This window comes from Pelodiscus sinensis, chromosome 6, assembly GCF_052426305.1.
Source record: "Pelodiscus sinensis isolate ZL-2025 chromosome 6, ASM5242630v1, whole genome shotgun sequence".
Lineage (NCBI taxonomy): Eukaryota > Metazoa > Chordata > Testudines > Trionychidae > Pelodiscus > Pelodiscus sinensis.
Window position 1 is genome coordinate 34,787,826 of NC_143057.1, and position 25,615 is coordinate 34,813,440.

A 25,615-nucleotide genomic window follows, 5' to 3' on the forward strand; every position below is an offset into this window, starting at 1 on the left:
TTCAAAACTGAATAAATACAGAGTATGTTATTGCTTAAGTAATCTTTCATAATATTTGATAATCCATGTTGCGAGAGATCGGAAAAAAACCTCATGTTAACCATGTGGAATTCTACTCAAGAACTTAATTCTTCACTGCCTAAAAATGTAATCAGGCAGAGCTGTGGAAACCGGGAGTTAAACACTCTGGGCAAAATGTCTTCAACTCCCACCCCAAGGAGAATCAAGGCTAAGGTGGTTTTTAAGCTATATTTGTGTCCTTCCAGTTCTGAGCAGCTCTCTCAACATAAATATCCAGAATCAGGAGGACTGCCCAAGTTATGACAACATCTCACTAACTGCCTATGGGCAGCAACACTACTTAGAGTCTTTAATGACAAACATACCATATCCCTGATTTTATGAAGGGGTCCTTTGAAAAGCAGGCTGCAGTGATCTTCCTCAGAAGTCTGTCTCCTTTTTAGTAATTAGCCAGATATTTGTTTATAATAAAGGTTTCCAGAATAAAATAAAGAACAGCATATTGCATAATATTATTTACTGTTAGTTAACACATCTGAACCAAATCATTCACAATATTTGATAATACATTACACAGTAGTCTTGGACAATCACAAAAACAAGCAGAACAACTACATAAGGCCTTAAAATTAGAAGCACAGTGTGTATTGTTAGAATATTACTATGTTTACAAATTAGGCTACATATAATTTTAAGTTTGTCCTTATCTTTCATAGTTTTATTCAAGCAAAACTCGTTGAGGGGAAGGCAACTTACAAAATTTATTTCACTAGGAGTTAATACAAAAAATTGTCAACATTCTCTTTCTTCACTGTTCAGGAGCAGATTAGTAAAATTCTCATACAGTAATAAAAACCTAATAGGTTGCACATTAATAAACACCCAAAAGTAAACCTGAACTGACAACTGTAAGCTTGCATTTGTTCGTTACAAAGTTAGACAAACTTTCAGGATTCTTTCTATCCATATAGTGCATCTCTCTAGAACTGAAATTTAAAACTAGCTCTAAATACCTCACTGGTTTCAAAGAAACCACTAAAATATTTAGTTACATCTCAGTAGTGAACATGTGAATGAAATTTGTTATAACAGTGGTATTGTGTGACTTCATTTTATAGAATACCCTTTAGCTAGGGAATAGATGAGTAGGCAGAATTAAACCTCATCTCCAAGAAATTAAGCACAAGACAGAAGATATAAATGCATTATAGGGGGGGGGAACCCTACTTGTTTTGACTTGCTCCCTATAAAACAGGGCCTGGGCCAATTCCAGTGGCTGTTTATGTTTTTATTACATATATCAGTATTTGCTTAAATCTCATGGCTATTCATATTTTTACAAGTACAGTTGTTTAGAAGTCTGATTTTAGTGTACACCTGTGCAGCAGAATAAGTCACAGTACATTTTGAGATGTTTAAAAATATTTATAAATTTGTCTGATATGCTAAAGCATTTGGCAACACTTTTACAGCATCTGATTTTACATAATTAAAATTTCATACAGTACTCCTTGTGATGTTTTGTACATCTAAAAAGAACACACACATAGTATACGAACTACACAAGCTGAACTGCATGATCATGTTATTCCAGTTTATAATACTGGTATTAAAACCTTCATTAATTATGTTCACAAATCATTACCTGTACATTTATGAAGGCAACTGACATGATTTGAAAACAGAACCTTCAGGTTTTATGTTAGTACTTATTAAAGTGTGCAGTTCTGCAGTGAAATGAAAAAGCATGTAAATATATGAAGTACTTTACAAATTCTTGAGTTCCTGTGATACAAACTGTTTTAATCGTTCAAGGTACTGTCCATAAAGCTCCACATCGTTATGGCCTGCTCCTTCTACCCACAGTGGCTCGACAGGTCTCTGGCAACGCTCAAATAATGCTAGGCCATGTGAAAAGTCAATTACTTCATCTTCAGTCCCATGGATTATTAACACTGGTGAGGTTATTTTAGAAATTTTGTCAATGCTGCAAGAGACAAGTCAAACGCATATAAACACAGAACAATAACTTTACACACTTAACCGTCAAGGAAGACTCTTTGACTATGTCTACACTTAAACAGGTAATACAGCTTGGTTGCAGCTATATCATCTCAATTAGCCACTTGCTACAGCAATGGGAGCAGCTCACCCATTGCGTAGTTAATCCATCTCCTTGACAGACAACAGCTAGGTTGATGGAAGAATTCTTCTTTTAACCTAATGCTGTCTGTAGTAAGAGTAAGGTCAGCTTAAGAATGTTGCTCAAGGATGTGGATTTTTCATAATTCTGAACAACATGGCTGGGTCAACTTAACTTTTTAAGTGTTGACCTGTCCTCAGCCTATGGCTGAGCTATGAAATAGGGATGCTATTCTTTCACTTATGTACATATGCTCATTCTAATTCTCAACAAGCTGGCTAAGTATAAAGATCAGAATAGTTGCAGTAGCATAGGTAGCTGTAGTGAGGGCACAGCTCGATAAGAACTTGTCCTCCTAGTCCTTGCAGGTCAGATCAAGAGACTCAGAAAAGACACTTTATTCAGAGCCAACCAATACAAAAACCAGGACCACCCTCTAGCATCAACAGAAGGTAACATTTGGGACAGTTGTATTCTCCCCTCACCCCCATCATTTAACAACAGACACACCAATAAAGCATTCACAAGTGTCCGTCAGAGGCATTATAAAAAGAAGAAGAAGTTACTCACCCTGTGAAGTAACGACGGTTCGAGATGTTTCTCCGTGGGTACTCCACTCCTGGTGTCGGGTCCCATCCCAGCGCTGCGAATCGGTCACAGTGCCGGGATGGGACCCGACACTAGGAGTGGAGAACCCACAGGGATCACTTGAAGAACAACATATTTAATTTTAAAAGTTACTGTTATTCTTTTTTCGTATATGTAAATTTCTATAGTCATGTCTGATTCACTCTTTGTAATTAGAGGCTATTACATGGTTTTTTTAATATTACCATAAAGGACAACTGCAAATAATTTGTAAAATTACTTTGTTCCCTATTTTGAGAATGTTGGTAGTTACTTACTTTGGGAATGCATCAAAACAGTACGTCTTCTTCGTATCAGGAAAGGCTACTCGCATTCCAGAGGTCAAAGGGGAATGAAGAATTACAGCAGCACTCTCGTACCGAGCAGCAAGATCCACAGATGGTACTGTTCCTATACTTTGGCCATATATAATCACATTTTCAGGGCGGATTCCGTACCTACAGAATTAAGAATAGTAAGCTGGTATATACTAATATTTAACAAAACTGATTAGGTTTATGAATTAGGCAGATAATAAATTTTAATCCACAAATATGTAAATTAAGTATTAGGAACAAACATTACTTAAGAGAACCAGATATAGTCATTGTACTATTTCTTTCCTGTACTTCATTCTTTCACTTTTATCTAACTTAGAATTTTGACAGTAAAGCTCTTGTATCATGAGTTTGGTATTTGGCAAACATTTTTCTTATATACGGAACTATACTGAAATATGAAGTTTTTGTTCTGCCTTTTAAAATAAATCCATTTATGCAACAGCACTATGCATCAAGTCAGGACAACTCTGGAATCGAGCATATTAGTTTGCTAACAGAAAACCGAAGCGTCTTTGCATTCCAAGATGACAAGGTAAAGGTTGAACCTCCCAAATCCAGGACTCCCTGGTCTGGCAACATCCATGGTCCAAAAGGACCAGAAATGTTCCTGGACCAGAGAGCCCCAGAGGCAAGGAACACAAGCTAGCAGGGAGACCTGAAGGTGTTGGGAAGCCCCAAATGGGTGAGACTGACCCCAGGAGCCTTGGCATGAGGCCAGTAGCAGGGTAGGGAGCCCCACAGCCCAGAGAGGAACTTTGACTTCCCCTGGTCTGGCAAACTCCCTGGTTTGGTACCACTCAGGTCCGAAGGACGCTAGATCAGGGAGGTCCAACCTGTATTTTGAATTAAGGCAACTCTCTACAACAGATTTAACAAGTTAGGGACATATGAAATTTGGGACACCCCTCTCCCCCCCGAGAACTTAAATATGTTTAACAAAGACCAGTGACAACAAAAAAGGGTCACACTGCTGTCATAATTATGGATACTACAATCCTTTGTTATAAACATTACAAGCATTTAATATTGACTCAAAAGGTTTAGTAAGTAATCTACTTTTGAATGGTTATGTAGTCCTTTCCCAACCCTTTTTTCAAATATCAAGCTAGAAGTACTTCATTAAAACACTATTATATTTGCCACAACCTTGTTGCCACAAAACAGCTGTTAGTATCATATGCACCAGCCAAAGGATGCTAAAGATGCTCAGTTTCAATATTACACAGCCACTCTTAATTTTAAAAAGTTGCTTAAGTTGAAATCACTTTCATTTTAATTAAGTATCACCTTGAAAAACCCAAAAACCCAACTCTAAAATAAGATCCTCCTATACAGAGGCAACAATACATTTCTGCTCATCCACATTAGAACTGTACCAACTGTACCACCAAATTTTAAATTCCATAAAAGAGTCTTATAATTTGGACTTAAAAAAAATCTACCAGTTACTAACCAGACCAAAACCATGTGAAAAATTATGGTGGACCTCTCAGGGTAGATCAAGGAACAAAGCACTGGAACTTGAGAACCGCTGTTTGAAAAGAGGGCTAGCGTTGCAATTCACAAGTGGGTACAGTTTCTGGATCCTGCTCAGTCCTCTCCAACTTTCACACTGGCTTTCCAGCCTCTCAAAGATCATTATCAGCCTGTGCGACTCCCCGGGAAGAGAGCTCTGCTATCCAAGTGCTCCTTTACTCAATTCAGAGTACAACCCATTTTATGGAATAACATTTTCAACTCTGGGCACCCAGTCTCCAAAGTATGTAGCATACACAAAAAGGATTCAGAGCCAAATGATGAAACAGTAGAATGGGAAATATTTCATATGAGGAGAGTAGGCAGATACTGGATGGAACTGTCCAGTTCAGAAAACTGACAAATAAGAGAGGGACACGACAGAGATAAATAATGAATGATAAAGAGAAAGTGGACTGGGTACTCCTATTTAGCTGTTCTAAAACAACAGGGAGACATTCACTGAAACTGACAAGCAACAAATTATAAAAACCTTATGACAGGAAATATTTTTGCAAATGCAAATCAGACTATTAGTCTGTTAATTTATTCTCCTGAGCTACTACTAAGGCCAAGAGATTAGGTAGATTTAAAAACCAAAACAAAAAACCCCTGGATGTTTATATGAATAGTAAGAACATCCAGCTATGTTAGACTGGATTTAAAAAAAAAAAATCTTAACATTTGGAAGGCATATAAAACCTTCACATTTCATCCAAGTAGTAAGCTAACCACCAACTGACTTTCTGTATGGGCTGGTTACTCCATAATTGTTCAACTTGAGGTTTATTGCACCTCTCTGAGGTATTAGGTAACTGACCAGAGACAGGATACTGTAACAGATTAGCTAAGGGAGGGAAAGTTTGAATGCTTGCTTGTTCAGGGGCTCCATCCTGCCTATTAGCTATCCAAATATATAATATATATCATCACCCTTTCACTGAATCCTATGTAATTGCTGGGAGGCAGAGAATTCATTTCACTCCTCCCATGCAACTCAGAGCCTCCTAGCCATTGTGATAAGAGTCCACATCTCAAATAGGGATGTTAAAATTAGATTAATCTAACTATTCAATTAGTCGATAAGGGCGCTTCAGCTTTGAAATGTAGCAAGAGCCGGCCTGGCTGTTGTACATGTCAAAGGCGGAACACAGAGTGTCACTTCTGCCTTTGAAATATAGCAAAAGCCCCAGCAGGGACTCCTGTACATTTCAAAGGTGAACACTGCTGCCGCGCCACTGCCCCCTCCCATGGAGCTGGAGGAAAGCCGGCTATTAAGATAGCTCCCCCTAGCATTCCCTCCTCTACTCTGCCTTGCTCCTCCTTTCTGATAGAGGCAGCAAAGATGGGGGAGTGACTAGTCGACTAGCATGTCGACAAGCTGATAAGCTTTAGCTTATTGGCTAGTCACTTACATCCCTAGTCTCAGCAACTCTCTTTTGAGGTAGCTGTGAGCTCATTTCCATTTTAAGTTCTCTTCCCCAGTAAACTGTGTTAGTGCCTGCCTCTGCTGAAACTAAGTTTTCCTCAAGCAGAGGAGAAAACTAACCTAATTTTGAGAGTTTCACTTCCGCATAGCATAACTAATTACTTTTCACTCTGCTGCAGCTTTGCAAAGCTGCGTGCAGCAGGGGCACTGGAGCAGAGAGCATATTATTTGTTTTATGTTAGTTGCTCAATACTCAAATGAGTGACAGACAGCTACTCTTGTTATAATATGGATGCAACAACTGATTCCTATCACCACATTCTAGGAGCACGAAGATGCCCATTTACCTGTGAGGAGAAAAACTGCAATAAGACTTTCTTTGCTCATTCATAGATTTTTACGGCCTGACGTGATTATTATAATCAGTTGATTAAACTGCATATTACACTATCCCATAGTTCTTTTATCAGTCCCTTATTTCTGGTCAATCTAGAACTTCTTTTATAGGAAGATATCTGTCTTGATTCAAAAACTTCAGTTTCCTGTCCAAGGCCATGCAGGCAAACTAAGAGCCCAAACCCAGATTTCTGGTGCCCTAACAAAAAGGCATTTAGTGCAATTACCTTCTACATCTCTCACCTTCCATGAGAGTATGACCACAGGAAAGCAATTAATGAACTGGTGCTTGGCAACTTTAAAGGGGAAAGTAGCAAATGATTAGCACTACTCCCATCCTCTGCCAGAGATGCATTCACAGTCCAACTGCCAGGAATTCACTGAAGAAGCATCAGGGCATGGCAGAGAACATCAGACTGAAGAAGGGGGGGTTAACTGAAGAAAAGACAGGCATGGAGCACAGAGGGAGTAGACAAAGTAATGGACAAAATGAAATTAAAAAATGAATTTAAAAAAAAATCAGAGAGCTGTCCTACCTAGGGAAGTCAATGGCAGCAAAGGGTGGGGGAAGAGCAGGAGCGGGAGCTGGCTTAAAAACTGGCTCCTCATGAGCACCACATCTGTCCTTTCCATCTTCCCACTCTGCTGCCTCTGATAAAGCGGCAACAGTGCGGGGGGTAAGGGGCGGGAGCCAATACATGCAGGGAGCTGACTTTAAAGCACTCTTCCTGCACTTGCCAGCTCTGTGGACCCTTCAGCTCCTCTTACAAAGTCAGCGGGGGGAGAAGGAGGAAGGAAGAAGCTGGCATTGAGCCGGGGTGAGGAAGGCTGCCACGAAGCAACCCCTGTCCAGAGGAGGGTTTGAGCTCCCCACAGACAGACTACTCCAACATCCCACAGAACAGCCTCTGTTCGCAGCGGCTGGTGCTGGCCACGAACAGAGGCTGCTTTGTGGCAACCTCTCCTGCCTCCCCCCATGCTACTGCCTCTGATAGAGGCAGCACCGCGAAGATGGCGCTGGGGGAGGGGGGGAAACCCAGCTTTTAAGGTGGCTCCCCTCAGTAACAGCTTCTACCCCCTCCCCGCTTGCTGCTTCTGATATGGAGGTAGTGGGTAATCAAGCAGTCTCCTCCTTTCCCTGTGATTAAGCTAGTGACCAGCATGAGAGCTACTTAACAGTACCAACAGAGAAAGAATTCACTCATTTAACTGTGTTGGCTCTATAGTAAAGATTTTTTTAAGATTAAAAGTAATAATGGACTTAACAGAGCATTTCTTGAGTAAATTAAGTGGCTTTCCAAAATATAACTATACTTGACTATTTACCAAAAAGAGACACCTTCAGTTACTTGCAGTGTTGTAATTTTGAAATAGCAAATACATATTTTTCCTTACTGTACATCCACTGATGAGCAGATTGAAAACCCCAAATTAATTTAAATTTGGAAACAGTGTTCCGAGAAGTGTGGCTTTTTCCCCACTCACTCCAAAAAGCAAGCAAAACGTATAATGATAAAATATTTATATTATGCTGGTGCCAAAAAGACACCAAACAGGTTTGGGGCTCCACTAACTGGGCACTTTGTCAACATGAAAGGGAGACAAAACCTGCTGTGAAGTGATAACAGTCTAAACGCATACAAATGAAGAGTAAAGAATGATGATGCAATATACAATCAAGTGAACTTGGTGAAGAATTGGTACAGGAAGATCACAATTTCAAAGCTATAATAGTCTTAAATTAAAATCCTAAGTCCATACTTAAAATGCCTGAACAAGAGGCTTGATTTTTGGAAGTGCTGAAACAAATGGGAAATTCTAAAATGCTCAGTATTTCTGAAGAATCAAGCTATCCTATATTTAAGACCTTAAATAAGCACATTTATCTTCAACTAGATTTACTCAGTGATGTCTGAATTCTTTGAGACAGGGGGCTGGCAGTGCACGTGTGCACAACTCAGGGCAGGGCTTTGAGGATGTGTGTGGAGGAGGGGGGCAGGGAGGAAAAAAAATAAAATCACTATTCTACTCAGTGACAATTCAAAAACACTTTATTCAAGTTACCTGAACTTGGTCTCCTTTAAAGGAGACTATCCATGAAAGGTTTCAGGTGGAAAGGAACTTTTCAGAAAGTTGGGTGGTGGGGGAAAAATTGAGACTAGATTGTACACCATTTCCCTGGTCCTTTGGGCATTGCATTTATAAGCTTAGCATTTGTTTACAGTTGCCACTGAACACTACATAAACAATACAGTAGACTTCTGATAATCCAGCACCTTTGGGACCCAGGGGGTGCTGGATTATCGGATATGCCAGAGTATCAGGAGATACTCCAACAGGGGGGCTGTGATGGGTCGGGGGGGGGGGCGGGAGGTCTGGCGGGAAACGGCACAGCATGTGGTGAACCCTCTGCCAAATTTGCAGGGAGGCGGGGGAAGCCCCACGCAGCCGCCAGCGACAGTGGCAACTTGGGGAAAGGGCGGGGCAGAGCAGCTGGGGTGCTGCCGGGTTGGTCCCGCAGCGCCGCCCCTCACCCCCCACCCGCCCCGCTCAGCACCCTGCAGCACCCCAGTTGCTCTGCTCTGCAGCTTCCCCAAGTCCACTGCTCAACAGTTTCAGCAGCGGTGGCCTTGGGGAAGCAGCTGGGGTGCTGCTGGGCGCCAAGCGGGGCGGTGAGGGGCAGGGCTGAGGGACCAACCCGGCAGCACCTCAGCTGCTCTGCTCCGTGCCGCTTCCACAAGTCCGCAGCTGGTCAGTTTTAGCAGTGGACTTAGGGAAGCATCCTGAAGCAGCTCCAATTGTACAGCTGACTGGAGCACTTCCAGGTTCCAGTTGGTGCCGGATTATAGGGAGTGCCAGACCAATGGATGCCCAAAAATTGGAGTTTTACTGTACTACTAACTTAGGCCTTCACGGACTCGCAGAGTCTTAAATTCCACATGTAATAAAAGTTGACATTGTAAATGTAGTTGTGTGAATTAGTTGTGATTAATGGGTTATGCATAAAAGACTAAAATATTCAAAACATGCGTATAAAAACAAGACTTTGGAGGGGGGGAGAATCCCACTTCCTCTTGTGAGAAATCCTCTCTTTACAGTATTTCACATAGAAATAACTGCCCTCTCTGGCTACAAGTCAAATGAGGTCTTCTACCATAAAGGGGGGGGGGGGGGAGGAAATAGGTGGGTTTTTTTTGTTTTAATAAATTAACAAGATGTGGGGAGAAAAGCTTGAAGGAAGTCTCTCAATCATAGCTATGAGGTAGGTCCTTGTTAATTCAATCAAAAATATTATAAGATGCAAATTGTAGAATGAGGCACTCAAAATGGTTGATGCGCCAGAATTAAGGTTGCTTATGTAATTTTTGCTTGTCTCCCTAATGCATTATAGTAGCTGCGGGCTTCCAGGCTGCTGGAATCCCTGAGGAGGCTCCCAATATTGTATGGAGCTAGGTAAGAGTTTGTAAGTCACGATGGTGATACTACACCATCAGATGATGCCCGTTTTACAGTAAGCTATATTAGATGTAGGACTAGCTTTGCTCTCGGAGAGCACTGCAAAAAGCACCAACCCCAGAAGAAAAGCTGACCAGTGCTTAATACAATCACATACTATTTCTCAAGTATAACTGACTTTACAATTTAGATGCACAATTCTGTTCTTCTGTCTATGCAAGACAGTCTGTATGCTTGCTTTTTTAAAATACTCTATTGCATACAGATATAATTTACAACTTTTTTTTTTTTAAAAGGTTGTTTGCACTCCAAGGGGCAGAGTGCTCCCAATCTTTCAGTGGCAGGGCTTCCCACAAAAGTCAGGATACATCACATGTCCCTTAAACTACTTGTTCCTTGTTGCTGAAGCTACAGGTCTGAAGTGAAGATGGAAAAGCAATCTGCTGCAGGTTACCAGCACACCAAAAAAGAATGTTACAAGGAAGAGAGCTTTCTCAAATCAAATATAGTATCACTTCAGGAGCAGTGGGATGACATTTGCTGAGATTAGACTACTAAACCTCCAGTAGAAGCAGGATACACATGCTAGTTAAGTGGAGTGCTCCAAAAGCACCTGCTTTGGGCACTAGAATATCAAGCCATCTAACATAATTTACACCTGGATTCTGCAAGCTCACCCAATTTGTGAAACTGGAGCCTACAATAGATTTGATATATAGCAGTAATTTTGTAAACAGTTCACTCAAATTGAGGCAAAGTCTCAACACTCAGACCTGCTAAAAGAATATTTTATGATGAGAATAGACTCCATACTATCATAGATTAAGTAAACTTTGTTAAGCACACTGAAGAACATTTTTCAATTAACTTCTTACCTTGTCCTAAGAGCAACCCAAGCGGCATCAATGTCAGCATACAGGTTCTTCTCTGTCGGTTTCCCAGAACTTGCACCATATCCAGAATAATCATATGAGAATATGTTGCAGTTAATCCGTGAACCCAGTCCTATGTAAAAACTGCTCATCTGACCTAGGTCAACAGCATTCCCATGTGAGAAGAGCAAAGTATATTTGGCGTTAGGTGAACAACGCACAAACATACAGGCAATCCTGTTACCTTTGCTGGTTCTAGTCATGAAACACTCAATGGCATCTTTCTCTCTTGAAGAGTACTGCCAGTCTGCTCGTTCTGAAAGATGTAGAGTCCAGCGACTACCACTTTCATCACACATCAGCGTGTAAGTGGGATCTGGAGGTAAAAATGCCAGTTTGGAAGCAATTTTCCCTGGGCATGGTGGACAACAGAACAGGCAACACAATTCACTGAAGGAAAGATTATTCATCTTCTGTTCTGAAATAGGAAAGAAAAAAATATTTCTAATTAGAATTCCATATAAAAACATGAAGTAATAGTTATGTCATTGTATGTACAGAACACTAGAGAATGTTGAAGAAAGTTTTAAATTTAAAGAATGGTTGTCATAAAACAAATATAAACTTGTAACTAACAATGTTTACAACAATGTTTAACATCTTAAAAAATTTTAAAATATAAATTTTAGATCATTAAAAGTTAAATTTGAAAATCAGAGAAAAATATCTGTGTAATAATATGTTAACCATTAAAAGAATGATTATATTTCTTCGGACAAGAAATCAACTATTAGCATGATCTATTTTGGCTCAGAAAGCATGATACTGCTGCTTTCAACATTTTTTAGTTAAAATGATCATCACTGAAAAGCCAACAATATTAAACAGTATGTTTCGAATGCACTAAAGGAATAAGGATCTCAATTAGTCAAGAATAGCTACTGTGTTGTCAACCATTTCAAACTTATTGTGATTAACATGATTTTGGCTCCTAGTGCAGGGAATCTCATGATGTGAAGAGCTCAAGCCTTCAGACTATTTTAAGGATATAAAACCAGCGAGAGGCTCCCCATACAGCTTAGCAAAGTTACAATTAAACTGCAACACGAGAGTTAAGACCCAGTTCTTCCACTAATTGCCATTAATTTGTGCCCTTTACAAAAAAAAAAAAAGTATTAGCAGCAAAGGTTTCATACCTTTTAGTGTGATAATTGTCAGTCACCAATTTTACAAATAAAAGTGACAATGTTTACATGTAGTCACTTCCAACAGAGCTAATAACAGAACCCAAGTCTCATCTACTTTGCTACTTCCACGCTAAGATATTTGGTTCTTTAGCTCAAGAGAGAAACACCTTTCAAAACAAACCAACCTCAAAGATCTTTCATTCAAATCCCTCAGATGACCCAGACAGGGGCAGTTACAGTTTGCTAATGTTATTTGTAACTAGACTACAATTTAGTGACAGAAAGAGGAATAGAAACCAATAATCCTGATACCCACTGTTCCCATTGCTGTCTCAAATATTTGCGTAACCTTTCAGCAATGCCCAAATGTACTTCTAAATATAATGTTTTGCAGCCTAAAATTATTTCAGCTGTTACTCTCACTGTTTACACATATGTATTTTTCACTCCCACATGGCTTGTCAGTAAAACATCATATCCTTCACCCCCACTTTGTAAAACTTTAGGTGTGACCATTGTAATTGTGGTTGAATCCAGTATTCTAACTAGGTACCCACATCCGGGATCTGAGTATTCAAATATTTACTGATGCATGCTACCACAAAATGTGTCCAAGGAGATACCCTTTTCCGCAGGTAGTACATACAGTTGACTTCAGAGCATGTTAGGGACAACACTATCATTGTCCAATAGCTTTGTTGTATTCCTGGGTGAATTCTGCTCTAAATATTTTAAAGTTGTGCAAAATTTTATTCAAAACAAATTTAACACCAGTTTCAGTTATTTTGCTAATTTATTTTAAAATACCTGTCAACGTATGTCTTTAACAATACAGGCAAAAAGATAGATCCAGGCAATTTTTTAAACAAATACATTCATTACTAGGCACATTGATACTGAACATCAAGTAATAATTGAAGTACAATACAGAAACATACTTCCCACATCCTTCAGAAGCAGTGCAACCACTTGGGGGAGTCAGGAGTAAGGGAGGAGCGGAGAGAGGGGGAAGTAATTGCTGGGAAGGAGCCTGGCAGTGGATTTGGAAGGTTGTTTGATGTGTGAAGTATGAAGCAGGGTTTTGATGGGAAGAGAGGTTTGGAAGGAAGGTGTGGGGCAGGAAGGGATTGTATGTTGGGAAGATGCCCCCACGCTGAAACTGGTTAACCCCCAGCCTATCCCATTCGGTCATACACATCTGTCTCCATTCCCAAATGTTTCTGCACTCCTTCTCCAAATTCAGTCAGGCATAGCATCCCATGTGATTCTGTGCCACCCACTCAGTCACACCCTCTTACCTCCCTGCATTCCCATTCTTCTCAATCCCCATGTGGACCTGAAGCTCAACTCTCAGCCCCTGGCTCAATGTTACCCCACTAACTCATCTACTCTGCCCCAGTATGTTCCCCCACTAGCACTTCTGAATCCTAGTCTGTGTCCCCTCCCTTTCCCATGGCCCCCCCATCTGTCCATCCCTCCAACATCCCATGTTTCCTCACCTGTCCCTGCAGGCAGGCCGCTGTGAGAAAAGCAGCCTCTGCCCCCTTCCTCTCTGCAGCTGGCTGCTCCGGCTCATGAGCCCGCTGCCCTCTCTTCTGGAACCATATCAGTCCCTGGTAGACAAAAGATGTAATTGCAATATGATCCCTCTGTGCTTACTCACCTCACAATCAGAATCAATTATTCTGTGGGAGCTTAAAAACAAAAAACAACCCCCCCCCCCCAACCTGTGGGACATTAATTCAGCGCTTGTACACTGGGGGAATTCTGCACCACGAGTAATAATGGATACTATGTGCAGGAGAAGTGCTGTACTTGTTGCAGGCAAGTTAAGATGTAGAACAGGGGTGGGCAATAATTTTGGGGGTGGGGGGACTCCAAGATTTTAAAGGGGTTGAAGGCCGCACTCTTCCATGATATTAATGGAGGAGATGCAGGGTTTGGGATGAAGGTTGGGTGCAGAGGGGCACTTGGGAGAAGGGACTGGGGTTCAGGAGGGAGACTGAACTCTGGGAGGGAGTTTCGGTGAAGGAGGTGGCTGTGACCTAGGGCAAGCACCTGGCGTACAGGGTTTGGGATGTGACCTAGGGTAGAAATGGATTGTGATCTGGGGCAGGAGTTTGGGGTGAGAGATCTGGGAGTGGGTATGGGTGCAAGAGGGGGCCACAGGGTTGGGGCAGGGAAGGGCTAGGGTGCCAGAGGCAGGTTGTGGCTAGGAGACTTACTAGCCAGCACGTAAACCAGCCTGTCTGCCTGCCTGCTTGCATGGACATGTACACTTCAATGAATAAGTGAGCCGAGGAGAGGGGGTGTGATTCTTCTTGGCTGCCTGTTATTCAAACAGGCAGCTCCCACTGGCTGGCAGCAGGGCAGTTCCTGAAACTTGCCCCTTCCCCTCCAGTTTTGAAATAGAAAGGAAGCCCAGCAGCCGCACCTCTGCATGGCACGCGGGGCTTCAAGACAAGCAGTGAGCCTGCCTGGGGCTCCCTGTTGCTTTCTTGGGATAGATCCTGTGGCTTGGTGGGTCGAATCTGGCCAGCGTGCCATATTTTGCCCAGGCCTGATGTAGAGCATAGGGAAGCTCAAGAAGGTACAAATAGATTTGCAGTGTCAGCATTTCCATTTCTAGGCTACGTATTCAAAATTCAGAATAATAAGTAACTAAGTACATTTAAAAATGAGATATAAGGTTTAGGTCTACCTTTTTACAAAGCAAAAATTCTGCAGTATAGTTTAAAGCTTCAGTGTTCATGCTTGCATTATTGCACCAGTAGAGACTCAAAAATCATAGATCAAAAATCAATTTGCCCATCCCCATCTTTACTGGGCAGTTTAAAAAGCATTAATAGCCTGCTTTTTAAAATTAACGTTTTCTAAGCCTCAAACTTTACGTGGGCAATATTTCCCCTTTCAAATCCATAAAAAGTAGCACATCCACTATCTCCTTCCCTAAAACCTGGATTAAGCATGTCTACACTGCAAAGTTTTGGCAATTAATGTTGACATCCAGACAGTGTAAAAAAAAAAAAAAGTTGCCAAAGTGTGTTAAATAAACTGGCTCCATCATTCAAGAGATCATGGTCACATTTTTAGCTCCCTTGCTGACAGCCTAAGGACTGCGCTATGGGCATGCATCCCATTTGCTGTAAGAAATCCATTGATCCTGCTGTGACAGGGTGTGGTCACAGAAGACCCCTTGGGGGTGCTTCCTGAAGTGCTGACACAGCCGCTGACACTTGCCTCTTGGTTCTCTGAGGCTTCTCACCACTCTGTCCTGCTGGGCCAGGGCTCCTGCTATCCCCTGCCAAAGCACAGAGCTGATATCACCGCCCCCCCGGAGGACAAATACAGTAATTCCTCACTTAGCACATGCCTGCTTACCATGTTTTCGCGATAGCACGATATTTTTTTTTGGTAGGGAACATTTTTGGTAGGGAACATTTTTCAAACAACACGGCCCCGTCTCCGCTAGAATACGATTTCCCTTAGGGCCAGCCGGTGGCCAGCAGCTGTGCGAGGCTTCCCCTGCCTTCCTGCAAAACAGCAGAGGTTTGCCGCTCTCAGCGCCGTTCCCTGGTGACCCCGTCTGGCCGGATGCAAGGCATCTGGCCAGAGGGGGTCAGTGGGGAACTGCGCAGCAAGCAGCAAACCTCTGCCGCTTTGTAAGGAGGCAGAGGAAGCCCCACGCAGCTGCCGGTGACCAGCCAGCTGGGGAAATCCAGCTGCAAGCCCCCTCCCGTCCTTCCCTTCCAACACCTCCCCTCCCTGCTATAACCCAGCCCCCTAAGTCCCAGGTGCTAACAAGTGCAGGCTGGAGCTGCGAGCGCACGTGCGCTCGAAACACAGCCCCCACCTTTTCCATATTATCAATTGGAAAACTGCCCCCGCATAACACGTTTTCACTTAGCACGATCATTTTCTGAAACGTACCTACCGTGTTAAATGAGGAATTACTGTATAGAAACTGACACTGTTCAGGTCTGAGGAAAATGCAGTTTGGGGCCCAGCTTCCAGGAAAACCACTCCCCAAATGGGATCAGAACCCCAAATAAATTATTCAGGTAAGCCCCCTTTGACAATGAAAGGATTTACACACTGACTGCACCCCAAATAAGAATAACTTACACTGGGCTTAATAGTAAATAAGTGATTTTATTAAGAAAAACAGTAGGATTTAAGTGGCTGCAAGTGAAAACACGCAGAGAGAAACGAATAACTAATTTAAAAACAAAAATCCAAATAGCTAGTTCTAACCTTATTACAAACTTACCCTAAAACTGTCCTTCCCCCAGCTAAGCCTCCAAGCCAGGAAAGTTCCCTGGGGTCTCTGGTTTATTCTCTTGGGAGTGACATGCCAGCCAAAGACCAAACACTCAAAAAAGTTGCATCTTAAATTGCCTGAAAAGAAGGCTCTCTCTCCTTTTCCCCCCACCGCCTCTGTATTAGAGGGAGCAGGGGTTGGAGGGAGAAGGAGCTGGTGCCCATGAGGTGCTGGCTTAAGAGTAGGCCCCCACGAGCACCGGATACGCTCCTTCCTTGCTTTGCTGCCTCTGATAGAAAGGCAGCAGTGTGGAGGGATAGGGGCAGCCTGGAGACGATACGTGCAGGAGCTGGCTTTCAAGCAGGTTCCCTTTGCATGCCAGATCTGCAGACCTGCCTGTTCCCACCCTTGCTGCCTCCTATGGGGCTGGGGGTAGACAGGAGTCGGTGCTAGGAGAAGCCGGTTTAGGCACTGCAGAGCCAGCTTTTATCAGAGGTAGCAGCGCAGAGGATGCACACGGGGAGGCTGCCATGAAGCAGCCTCTGTCCGCAGCAGGTCCAAGTTCCCCGTGGACAGAGGCTGCTCCATCTCTCAGAGTAGCTTCTGTCCGTGGTGAGCCTGGGCTGTGGAGCAGTTTGTTTCAGGGGAGCTCAGACTACCAACACTGGCTGCTGCCACCCCACACTGAGATAGAGGCAGCAGCACAGGGTAGCAGGTAGCCAGTCTATAAGGGGAGCTGGTTTTTAAACTGGCTCCCTCCGTGGACTGGCTCTGCCCACCACGTGGTGCTGCTGCCTCTGATACAGAAGCAGCAGGGGTCTGCCCGGGATTGGGGTTGGGAGTGCACTGGCTGCCGACACTGCCCCCCCCCGCCCTAAGAAACTATCAGGAATCACCTTGATGGCTTTTATTTGCACATTTAAAACCATAAACCATTCCATGTTCCTAACTCTACATACACCAAAATAATATATACAGATCCAGCAGAGTCAGTAAAATTGATAAGTTAATGAGATAATTTGTCCAAAGAGTCTTTGAGCTATGCATATTGTTATTCCTAAATCTATTTCATTAAGCATGGGGGGGGAGGGGGGGAAGGGACCCGTTACACCCACATTTCTCCTCTGTGTGGTGTTCAGCGTCATGAGGTCATCACACAATATAGCCGAGTTATTACAGAAGTTACTGACAGAGGAAAAAGTTGCAAGCAAAGCACTGAGTGACATGGACAGCAACAACCAGACACTGCATTTTGCTGGCACAGAGCACTTGTGCAGGGTAGACTCTTGCTTTTGGGCTATGGTAACTAGAAGTCAGGATGGGATCACACTGTCATGCAGGTGTGGGATGAAGACCAGTGGCTAGAGAACTTTAAAACAACCTTCTTCGGGCTGTGTGCTGAGCTGGCCCCCCGAACTGTGGCTCAAGGATGCCCGAATGAGAACTGCCCTCTCAGCAGAGTGTGGTAATTGCGTGGAAGCTGGCAACTCCTGATTGCTACTGGTTTGTTACAAATCAGTTTTGAGTGGGGAATTCTACTGTTAACTTCTGTAAGTGTACAGGGCAATAAATCACATTCTGCAGCAGAGGACTGTGACTCTGGAAAACATGGATGACAAAGTGGCTGGCTTTGCAGAGATGGGAGTTCCTAACTGTGGTGAGGCTATCAATGGCATGCATTCCAATTGTAGCACCAGTTCACTTTGCCACAGAGGTCAGCAACAGAAAGGGACACTTCTCAAAGGTGCTTCAGGCTCTCATGGATCACTGTGGGCATTTCAGAGATATAAATGCAGGGTGGTCTGGAAAGCTTCTGACACACACATCTTCACGAAGAGTGGCAGGCAGGAACTTTCTTTGCAGACCACAAGATTATGGGATATAGGAGGGAGGCAGAATGTGGAAATGCCCATAGTCGAATGATTCAGCTCTTCACTTACAGCCTTGGTTCATGAAACGTTACATGGGGCACCTGAACAGCAGCAAGGAGCAGTTCAACAACAGCCTAAGCAGATGCTGTATGGTAATAGAATGTTCTTTAGGTAGGTTGAAAGGGAGATGGAGGTCTCTCTACAGCCAGACCTTATGGAGGATCATATCCCCATGGTTATAGCCCAAGGGTGGGCAATAATTTTTGATGAGGAGCCACTCCAAGGTTTTGGAGCCACTCCAAGATTTTGGAAAGTGGTCAAGGGTCGCACACTTCCATGATATTATGGGGGAAGTGTGGGGTCTGGGATGGAGGTTGGGCATAGAAGGGTGCTTGGGGTAAGGGACTGGGGTACAGGAAGGAGAATGGTGTCTGGGAGAGAGTTTGGATGAAGGAGACCTAGGGCACTAGACTAAGGTGCAGGAGTTTAGGATGTGATCTAGAGAAGGAGATGGTTGTGACCTGAAACAGGAGATTGGGGGGCTGGATCTGGGAAGGAATAAGGGTGCAGGAGGAGGCTGAGAATTTGGGTATATGCAGTAAGAGTGCAAGAGGGTTTGGGAAGGCAGGGGCTGGAGGTGCCAGAGGCAGGCTATGGCCAGGAGACAGACCTGGGTGACTCCCAGCCAGCCGCTTCTCAGGCAGGCAGCTAGGCACTGGCTGCAGGGCCATGTGAGTTTGTGAATAACTACAAGCTGGGAGGGGGATGGGAGGAGAGGAAAGGGGCATGGTGTTGTGTGTTTCCAGTTAGTCAAACAGGCAGCTCCCATGGGATTGTGGTGGGGATAAGGCCAGCTCCTGAAGCCTTTCCTCCTCCCCTCCAGATTCACAGTTTTTAAAAAGAGAAACAGGCCCAGCAAACCGTTTTTCTCAACAGCATGTGGGTGAGCAAAACAACCACAGCACCTGCCTTGGGCTCCCCACAGCATCCCTGGGCTGGATCTGGTGGCTTGGCAGGCTGGATGAGGCCTGTGGGTTGTATTTTGCCCAGGTCTGTTATAGTCGCATGCTATTTGCATAAGGTGTATAAAAGTAAGGGTGAAACGTTTGCTCATTTGTGAAGCAGTGAAGCATAGCAGCCAGACATGAGGAACAGGATGCAGCACAGAAGCAACCCCAAGAGAGACATTTCAGCAGCCCTCATCGTCAAAGTGATTTTTCAAAGCCTGCCTATATCAGGGAAGATTGTCAAATTGGTTCCTCAAATCTTCCCTGATATTAATAGGCAGGCTTTGAAAAATCACTTTGACCATGAGGGCTGCTGAAATGTCTCTCTTGGGGTTGCTTTCCTGATGCATTCCATTCCTCATCCCAAGTAAAGCATTCCAGTGAAGGAAAAGGATACATCAGCCTGTACCTGAGGCCTGAGTGATTACTATGGGTTGTAGAACAGAAAATAAAATCACTGTACCATTACAAAAGTTTGCCTTTATTGATCACTGCAAATCAGGGTCACACACCTAAGGATCAATGTCAGCTCACAGATACACAGCCAACCGCCCACTTTTCTGTGACCTACATCCAACTGTATCCTCCCCCGCTGCACTTCCCAAGCCAGAGCGACTTACCCTGAGTCTCTTCCCTTGCTTCCTGCCCCCGTCAAGCTGCTGCTGAGATTCCTCAAGATCCGAAGGGAATAGTAACAGTTCCTGACTGCTTGCCACACCAGGAGACCCTGCTGTGAGCCCCACAGCCTCGTCCAGCTCTACCTCTTCATTAATAATTTCATCATCTGGATTAAATCCTCCTCCTGCTGACCCCATGCATTCAGAAGTACCCACAGGATTACTGGCTGTGGAGGTGGGATTGCCTCCCAGGATTGCATCCAGCTGCTTACAAAAAACAGCATGTCTTCGGTGCAGCACCAGAATGACAGTTTGCCTTCCTAGTTTTGTGAGTATGATTGCCTCTTTGTTCTGCACCGCAGTGTGTCCCAATCATACCCTCTCTCACACAAGGATAGAGAAATGTGGCTGTACATAGTTGTGATGGGGGCACCTGCCCCGCATTGGTATAAGAAAAGTTTAATCCAGTTTGCCCCTGGGGCAGGAGCTAGATGACTAGCCAAAGTGAGTATAGGTGTTAGGGGTTCCCTGAGGGGGAGGACCCCACAGCATGGGGCACTGTTGCAGGGCGGTACCTTGTGGGAAGGGCTCCGCAGTCTGGGAGAAACATGGGTCCTGATACAAGGTGAAGAACAGAAACATGTGAAGCAGGTGAGACACTGGCCCGGGGGGAGGGGAGAGGAGAGAATGCTCCAGGGCTGACTTGAGCTAATTCCGAGTGTCCAGCAGTGAATTGCACCCTGTTAGTGTCCCAGTTCCTACAGGTGAGTTGAATCTGAGACTGTACAGATTCTTCTCCCCACACACTGAGAAGTTCCATAAAACCCATGGTGGTCCAAGCAAGAGTGTTTGGAGGGATAGCCATGATCAGCTAAGAAGACGCCATGAAAGCACTCCATGGAATTCCAATTTCCCAGGGCTTTCAAGAGAAGGGGCAGATTTCTGTTTCCCCAGCTCCAGGGCAGCAGAGTTCAAAGTTCTGCCCAGAGTGCCTACCTGGGCATCGTAGGAAACATCCTAGAGTTTAATAAAGGCAAAAACAACAACAAAACCACACACCCCCCACACCCACTGCAATACATGCTGCATGATTATCAACAGTAAAGGGTGGGGGAAAGAAAAAAGTCCCTCGTGGAGGTGGACGCTTTGTCGTAGAAACTGGACATTTTCCATGACTTCTGCCACATTGCAGTGTGAATGCCATTGGAGTTTTGTCTCCCAAAAGGTTTTTTTTGACAACAAAACTTGCCAGTATAGACATGCCTTAATGCTTTGTCTACACTACACAGTGTGTGTGTGTCTAAGTCAGGTAGTGTAAACTCGATTTGTTTAAGGATGTTAAGTATTGGGTAACCGACTAATCGAATAGTCGATGCATTTTTGCATCAACTATACGATTAGTTGATAGGACGCCTCCGCCTTTGAAGTGTAGCAACAGCCCTAGGTCTGTTGCTACATTTCAAAGGCAAAAATGCTGAAGCCCGGGGTCAGCTGGGGACTTGATAGAGGCAGCAAAAAGGGGGTGGGGGGCGAGGGGGAGGAAAGGAAGGGGAAGAAAAGAGACTGGTCCACTATCTGATAAACATTTGATTATCGGATAGTCCACTAGTCCCTAGGTTTGTTGGCATGTCTGCAAAAAAAAGTACACTCCTTGGACAGGAGAACACTCCCACTCACCAAGCACTCTTTATATTAGCACTTGCCAAGGCAAAGCTTTTGTTGCTGGGGTGGGGAAGAACCTGTGAAGGACAATAGCTTTCTCTCTCAATTGCCAGTGTAGACAAAGCCTAACGGTATGTCTACACTACTAAGTTTTAACCACAAAAATTGCCTTTTTGCAACAAAACAGTGAGAAGGTACATGCCTCATATGGGAAAAATGCTCTGTTTTGACAACAAAAAACTTCCATCCCTAGGGAGAGACCTTTTTTCTTTTGCTCTCCCTTTATCATCAACAAAGAGCCACTGTAGCTGGACACGGCTGTTTATTTTGATGACAGAACTGGCTTCCGCCAGTATCTCACAATCCCTGCCCTAATTGCTTTCTTCAGTGTTTTGATCTCTGCAGCCATGCACCTCTACTGTTTAAAGCAGGGCTACAGGTGACCCTCAAACTTACAACCTAATTGGTTCCTGGAGAACTGTTGTCAGTGGAACCGTCGTAAGTTGAACCCTTATTTCCCATAGGTGCAATGATATAAATGGGGGTTCCATTCCAGGTCTGCTTTGCCTCCTTGGAGTTGTAGTTCCCAGCTGTGCCGGGTAGAAGCGACACCGTATGTGCTGCTCCCACAGCCAGCTTGGAGCAGGTGGGCTTAAGACGCTGGAGCAGGTCAGTTGTAAATGCGGGGGGGGTCATAAATTGGGTTGTCATAAGTTGGGGGTTGCCTGAATTCAACATGCAGCCCATGGTGTGGTTTGGGTTTACGCAGGACTCAACACAGCCTGCACGTGGGAACCAAAACAAAAAAGTAGTCAATATAATGGTCTTCTGTTGATTTGAGTTTTAGTAGTTAAATTCCCATACTGTCATTGCTAATTAAAAGTGCTGTCATATGGGTGAAAAATCAGGTAAATGTTGCATTTTATTAATACCAGCAGAACGGACTTAAATGGGGCCTGTGTGATGCATAGTCTTGCCTTAATCTTTGTATTCATGCCCATCAGAGTGAAAGTAGCTATTTGCATATATATTTGCATGTGTATGCAACCACACTTAAGCTGCGGTCCTTGGCATGTGCTGTGAGTATCATTGCGGCTCCCGGGGCTTCCAAAGTTGATAAGCCCTGGTTTAAAAGCTTCCGATTTTTTTTTTTTTTTTAAAAGGCTCCAGAAGTGAACCAGGCAATATCATATCAGGGAGCCTAACTTCAGTACCAGGCAAACTGGTTGAAACTGTAGTAAGGAACAGAATGATCACACACATATATGAATGTGACATGGGGGGGGGAGGGGAAGAGTCGTCAACTTTTGTGAACAGAAACAATGCCTCACAAATTAGAATGCTTTGAGGCAATCAACAAGCAGATGGATAATGAACCTTAGTGTTCAGAACCATTAAGAAAGGGATAGACAAGACTGAATATATCAGAATATTGCTATTTAAATCCATGGTACGACCACACCTTGAATACTATATATGATTCTGGTTGCCTCAATTCAAAAAGGATACATTAGAAATGGAAAAGATACAGGAAGAGCAACAAACAAGACTAAAATATGGAACCTACGAAACTCCACGAGAGGAGATTTAAAAGATATCAATTTAGAAAAAAATGACAAAGGCGTGGATATGATTTAGGGCTATCAAATTATATATGGCATAAAGTGTATAAGGAAGTGTTACAGAGCTCTTCTCATACCACAAGAACTGGGTTCAAATAAATTAATACGCAACTTCTTCAAAATTAATACAAAAAGTATTTCTTCACACAACATACAGTGAATGTATAGAACTCATTGCCAGGGAATACTGTGAAGGATAAAACGAACAGGGCTTGAAACAGAATTAGGTAAATTCATGGAGGACAGGTTCACTAACAGCTATGAGCCAAGGTGGTAAGGGAGACAGCCACACGCTCTTCATATCCCTAAATCTGTGACTGTCAGAAACTGGGATTGATCACTCAATAACTGCCCTGTTTTGTTCATTTTCCTCTGAAGCATCTGGGATTGAGGCCTGTCAGAAAACAGTATAGCGGCCTGGATGGACCTTTGGTTTGACCCATTATGGTCATTCTTATGGCTGTATAGTTTTACCATACTCATTAATGCTAAAAAAGTGTATCTTGCATTGACTTCCTAAAAGAATTCCTTAATTGTAGCAGATACTTTTGCTGGATAGCTCATGTTTTAAACAGCTCTAGTGGTCTATTGGGCTGGGGGGACAGAGGAAGAGAGAGCATCAGAGAAAACAACAGACAGTGAAAACAAATAGAAAAACAGTTCCAAAAGATCTCACATATACACAAATGTGGAATTAAGTCAGATTACATAATGTTTGCGTTCTGTAAGCAAGACACTACATTGTAGTACTCTTCTGCTTAGAACAATCTGAACATTGACAACCACTGAAGTACTGCATTGTTGGTGTCTCAGTGCCTGAAACTGGTACCTCATTACACCATTTAAAGCATGAATAATAAAGAAAAAATTAAAATTTAAAACTGCAAATCAGTTTTAAATGATTATATTTGGTTTTAACAGTTATATTTACAATCCAGGGCCCAAATGAATATGTTTAAATACCATTGGGAAAGTATCTGAAAAATGTTAGCCACAATTCTGTTCATTCTTTCTCTTCCACAGAAAAATAAATCTAAAACCTGATCAAATATAAACACACACGAACCTATGACAAGTATCGGGCATGCATTTTATGGTTATTCTCCCAATCCATGGGTTTTAAAAACAAAGTACTTGACTCCTCTCCACTCAAGAGCGGCAGGTTTCATAGATCAATTTACTTAGAAATATGGTAGTAACATCTCCAACACATACACATAGAAATTCCACCTCCCCCCCCCCCCAATGCTGGCTACATTTCATCCCCCACCCATCCAACCAGCATATGAGATAAGCAGCAGCTGCGTTTCAAATATTGATTTAGTATCTTTCCGCATAAGCATAGGACCTGCCTCTCACACCAGGGGGTGGAGTCAATTGGTCCCCCTGCCCAAGGAGAAGAAAGAGAGAGGCTGGGCCCCTCTGGATTGGCTCACATCTGCCAGGGGGGTAGGGTGGGGGCACAGGGAAGAGACAAGAGCCTGTGACAGGGAACGTGAGGGCACCTAGGGTATGTCTAGACTACAAGCCTCTTTCAAAAGAGAGTGTCTAGACTGCAACCACTTCTTTCAAAAAAGCGAGCCGCTTTTTCGAAAGAGCACGCCCAGGCAGTCTGGATGTAAAGCCCTCTTTGCATTACATAGCCCCTTTTTTCAAAAGGGCACTTTCAAAAAAAAAAAAAAAAAAAAACCAACCAGGCATTCTTCCTCGTAAAATGAGGTTTACCACAAACCGCCGCATTCTGTCGATTTACTTCCGAAAGCCCACGGCAGCAGTCTAGACGCAGGGGACGTTTTTTCGAAAAAACCCTGCAGTCTAGACCCTTGGGGGCGCACAGGCGCTGCGACGTCTGGCCCCAGCCCCGCACTTACTCTGCCCCTACACCCCGCCGGGGTCCCATTCACCGGGCCTCCTCCCCCCCCAACTCGCTTCACTTGACGGTCCAGCACCTCGGCTGCACCCCGGCGGTGACCCCGCTGCCCCACTCACAGGCCGCCCAGCCACCCTACGCCGCTGCGGACACTGACCGGAGCCTCCGGGCCCCGCTCCGAACAGGAACCTGGGCCCCGCACTGCGGGCGCGACCAATGAGGGGGGGGGGGGAGCTCGCACCTGTCTCGGTCTCAGGCTGGTTCCGTAGCGTGGTCGCGTCCGGCTCCCTCCTGGGGCTGCAGCCCCGTCAGCGCCTCCCCCGCCCCAACCGCCGCCGTCCGAACGCCGGGGACTTGCTGAGTAACGGCCGAGAGAGCGCGGCGGCCTGCAGCGGCGCGCGGAGCCCGAGTGGCTGGCAGCCCTGGCGGGACACGAACAGGGCGAGGGCCAAGCCAGCAGCCAGGCTTCTGCGCGGCCCTCGCCGGACTCCGTCCCCGCCTCCCGAAGCGACTCGACTGGGCTGAATCAATTCGGGCAAAGGGCGGTTCGCAGCCAAGGGGTGGCAGGGCGGGGACCGGCTCTCATTGACCAGAGGCCGGCCTCAACCCACCAATGGCGTTGCGGCCCGGCTAGGGCCAATGGGGAAGCGCGAGATAGCGAAAGAAGAGCAAATCCCGGCGTACAGAGCCGCCGATTGACATTGAGTCTCTGCCAATG

The 25,615-nt window shown here is 44.3% G+C and overlaps 1 protein-coding gene across 4 annotated transcripts; it reads right to left on the reverse strand.

Annotated features, from left to right (window-relative positions):
• Window positions 1–523: 523 nt before the first annotated feature.
• ABHD17B (abhydrolase domain containing 17B, depalmitoylase) lies at window positions 524–25,505 on the reverse strand. Of its 4 annotated transcripts, none has more exons than XM_075931708.2 (5): window positions 25,139–25,505; window positions 13,487–13,600; window positions 10,804–11,273; window positions 3,070–3,249; window positions 524–2,008 (listed from the first exon to the last, which is right to left on the reverse strand). In XM_075931708.2, exons 3-5 carry the CDS (start codon window positions 11,268–11,270, stop codon window positions 1,789–1,791), a joined length of 867 nt encoding a protein of 288 aa, XP_075787823.1. In that variant the 5' UTR covers window positions 11,271–11,273; window positions 13,487–13,600; window positions 25,139–25,505; the 3' UTR covers window positions 524–1,788. The 4 variants fall into 4 exon arrangements, with proteins under 4 accessions (XP_075787823.1, XP_075787822.1, XP_075787824.1 ...); XM_075931707.2 differs by having other exon boundaries at window positions 10,804–11,278; window positions 25,139–25,504; XM_075931709.2 differs by lacking the exon at window positions 13,487–13,600 and having other exon boundaries at window positions 25,139–25,504.
• Window positions 25,506–25,615: the final 110 nt, after the last annotated feature.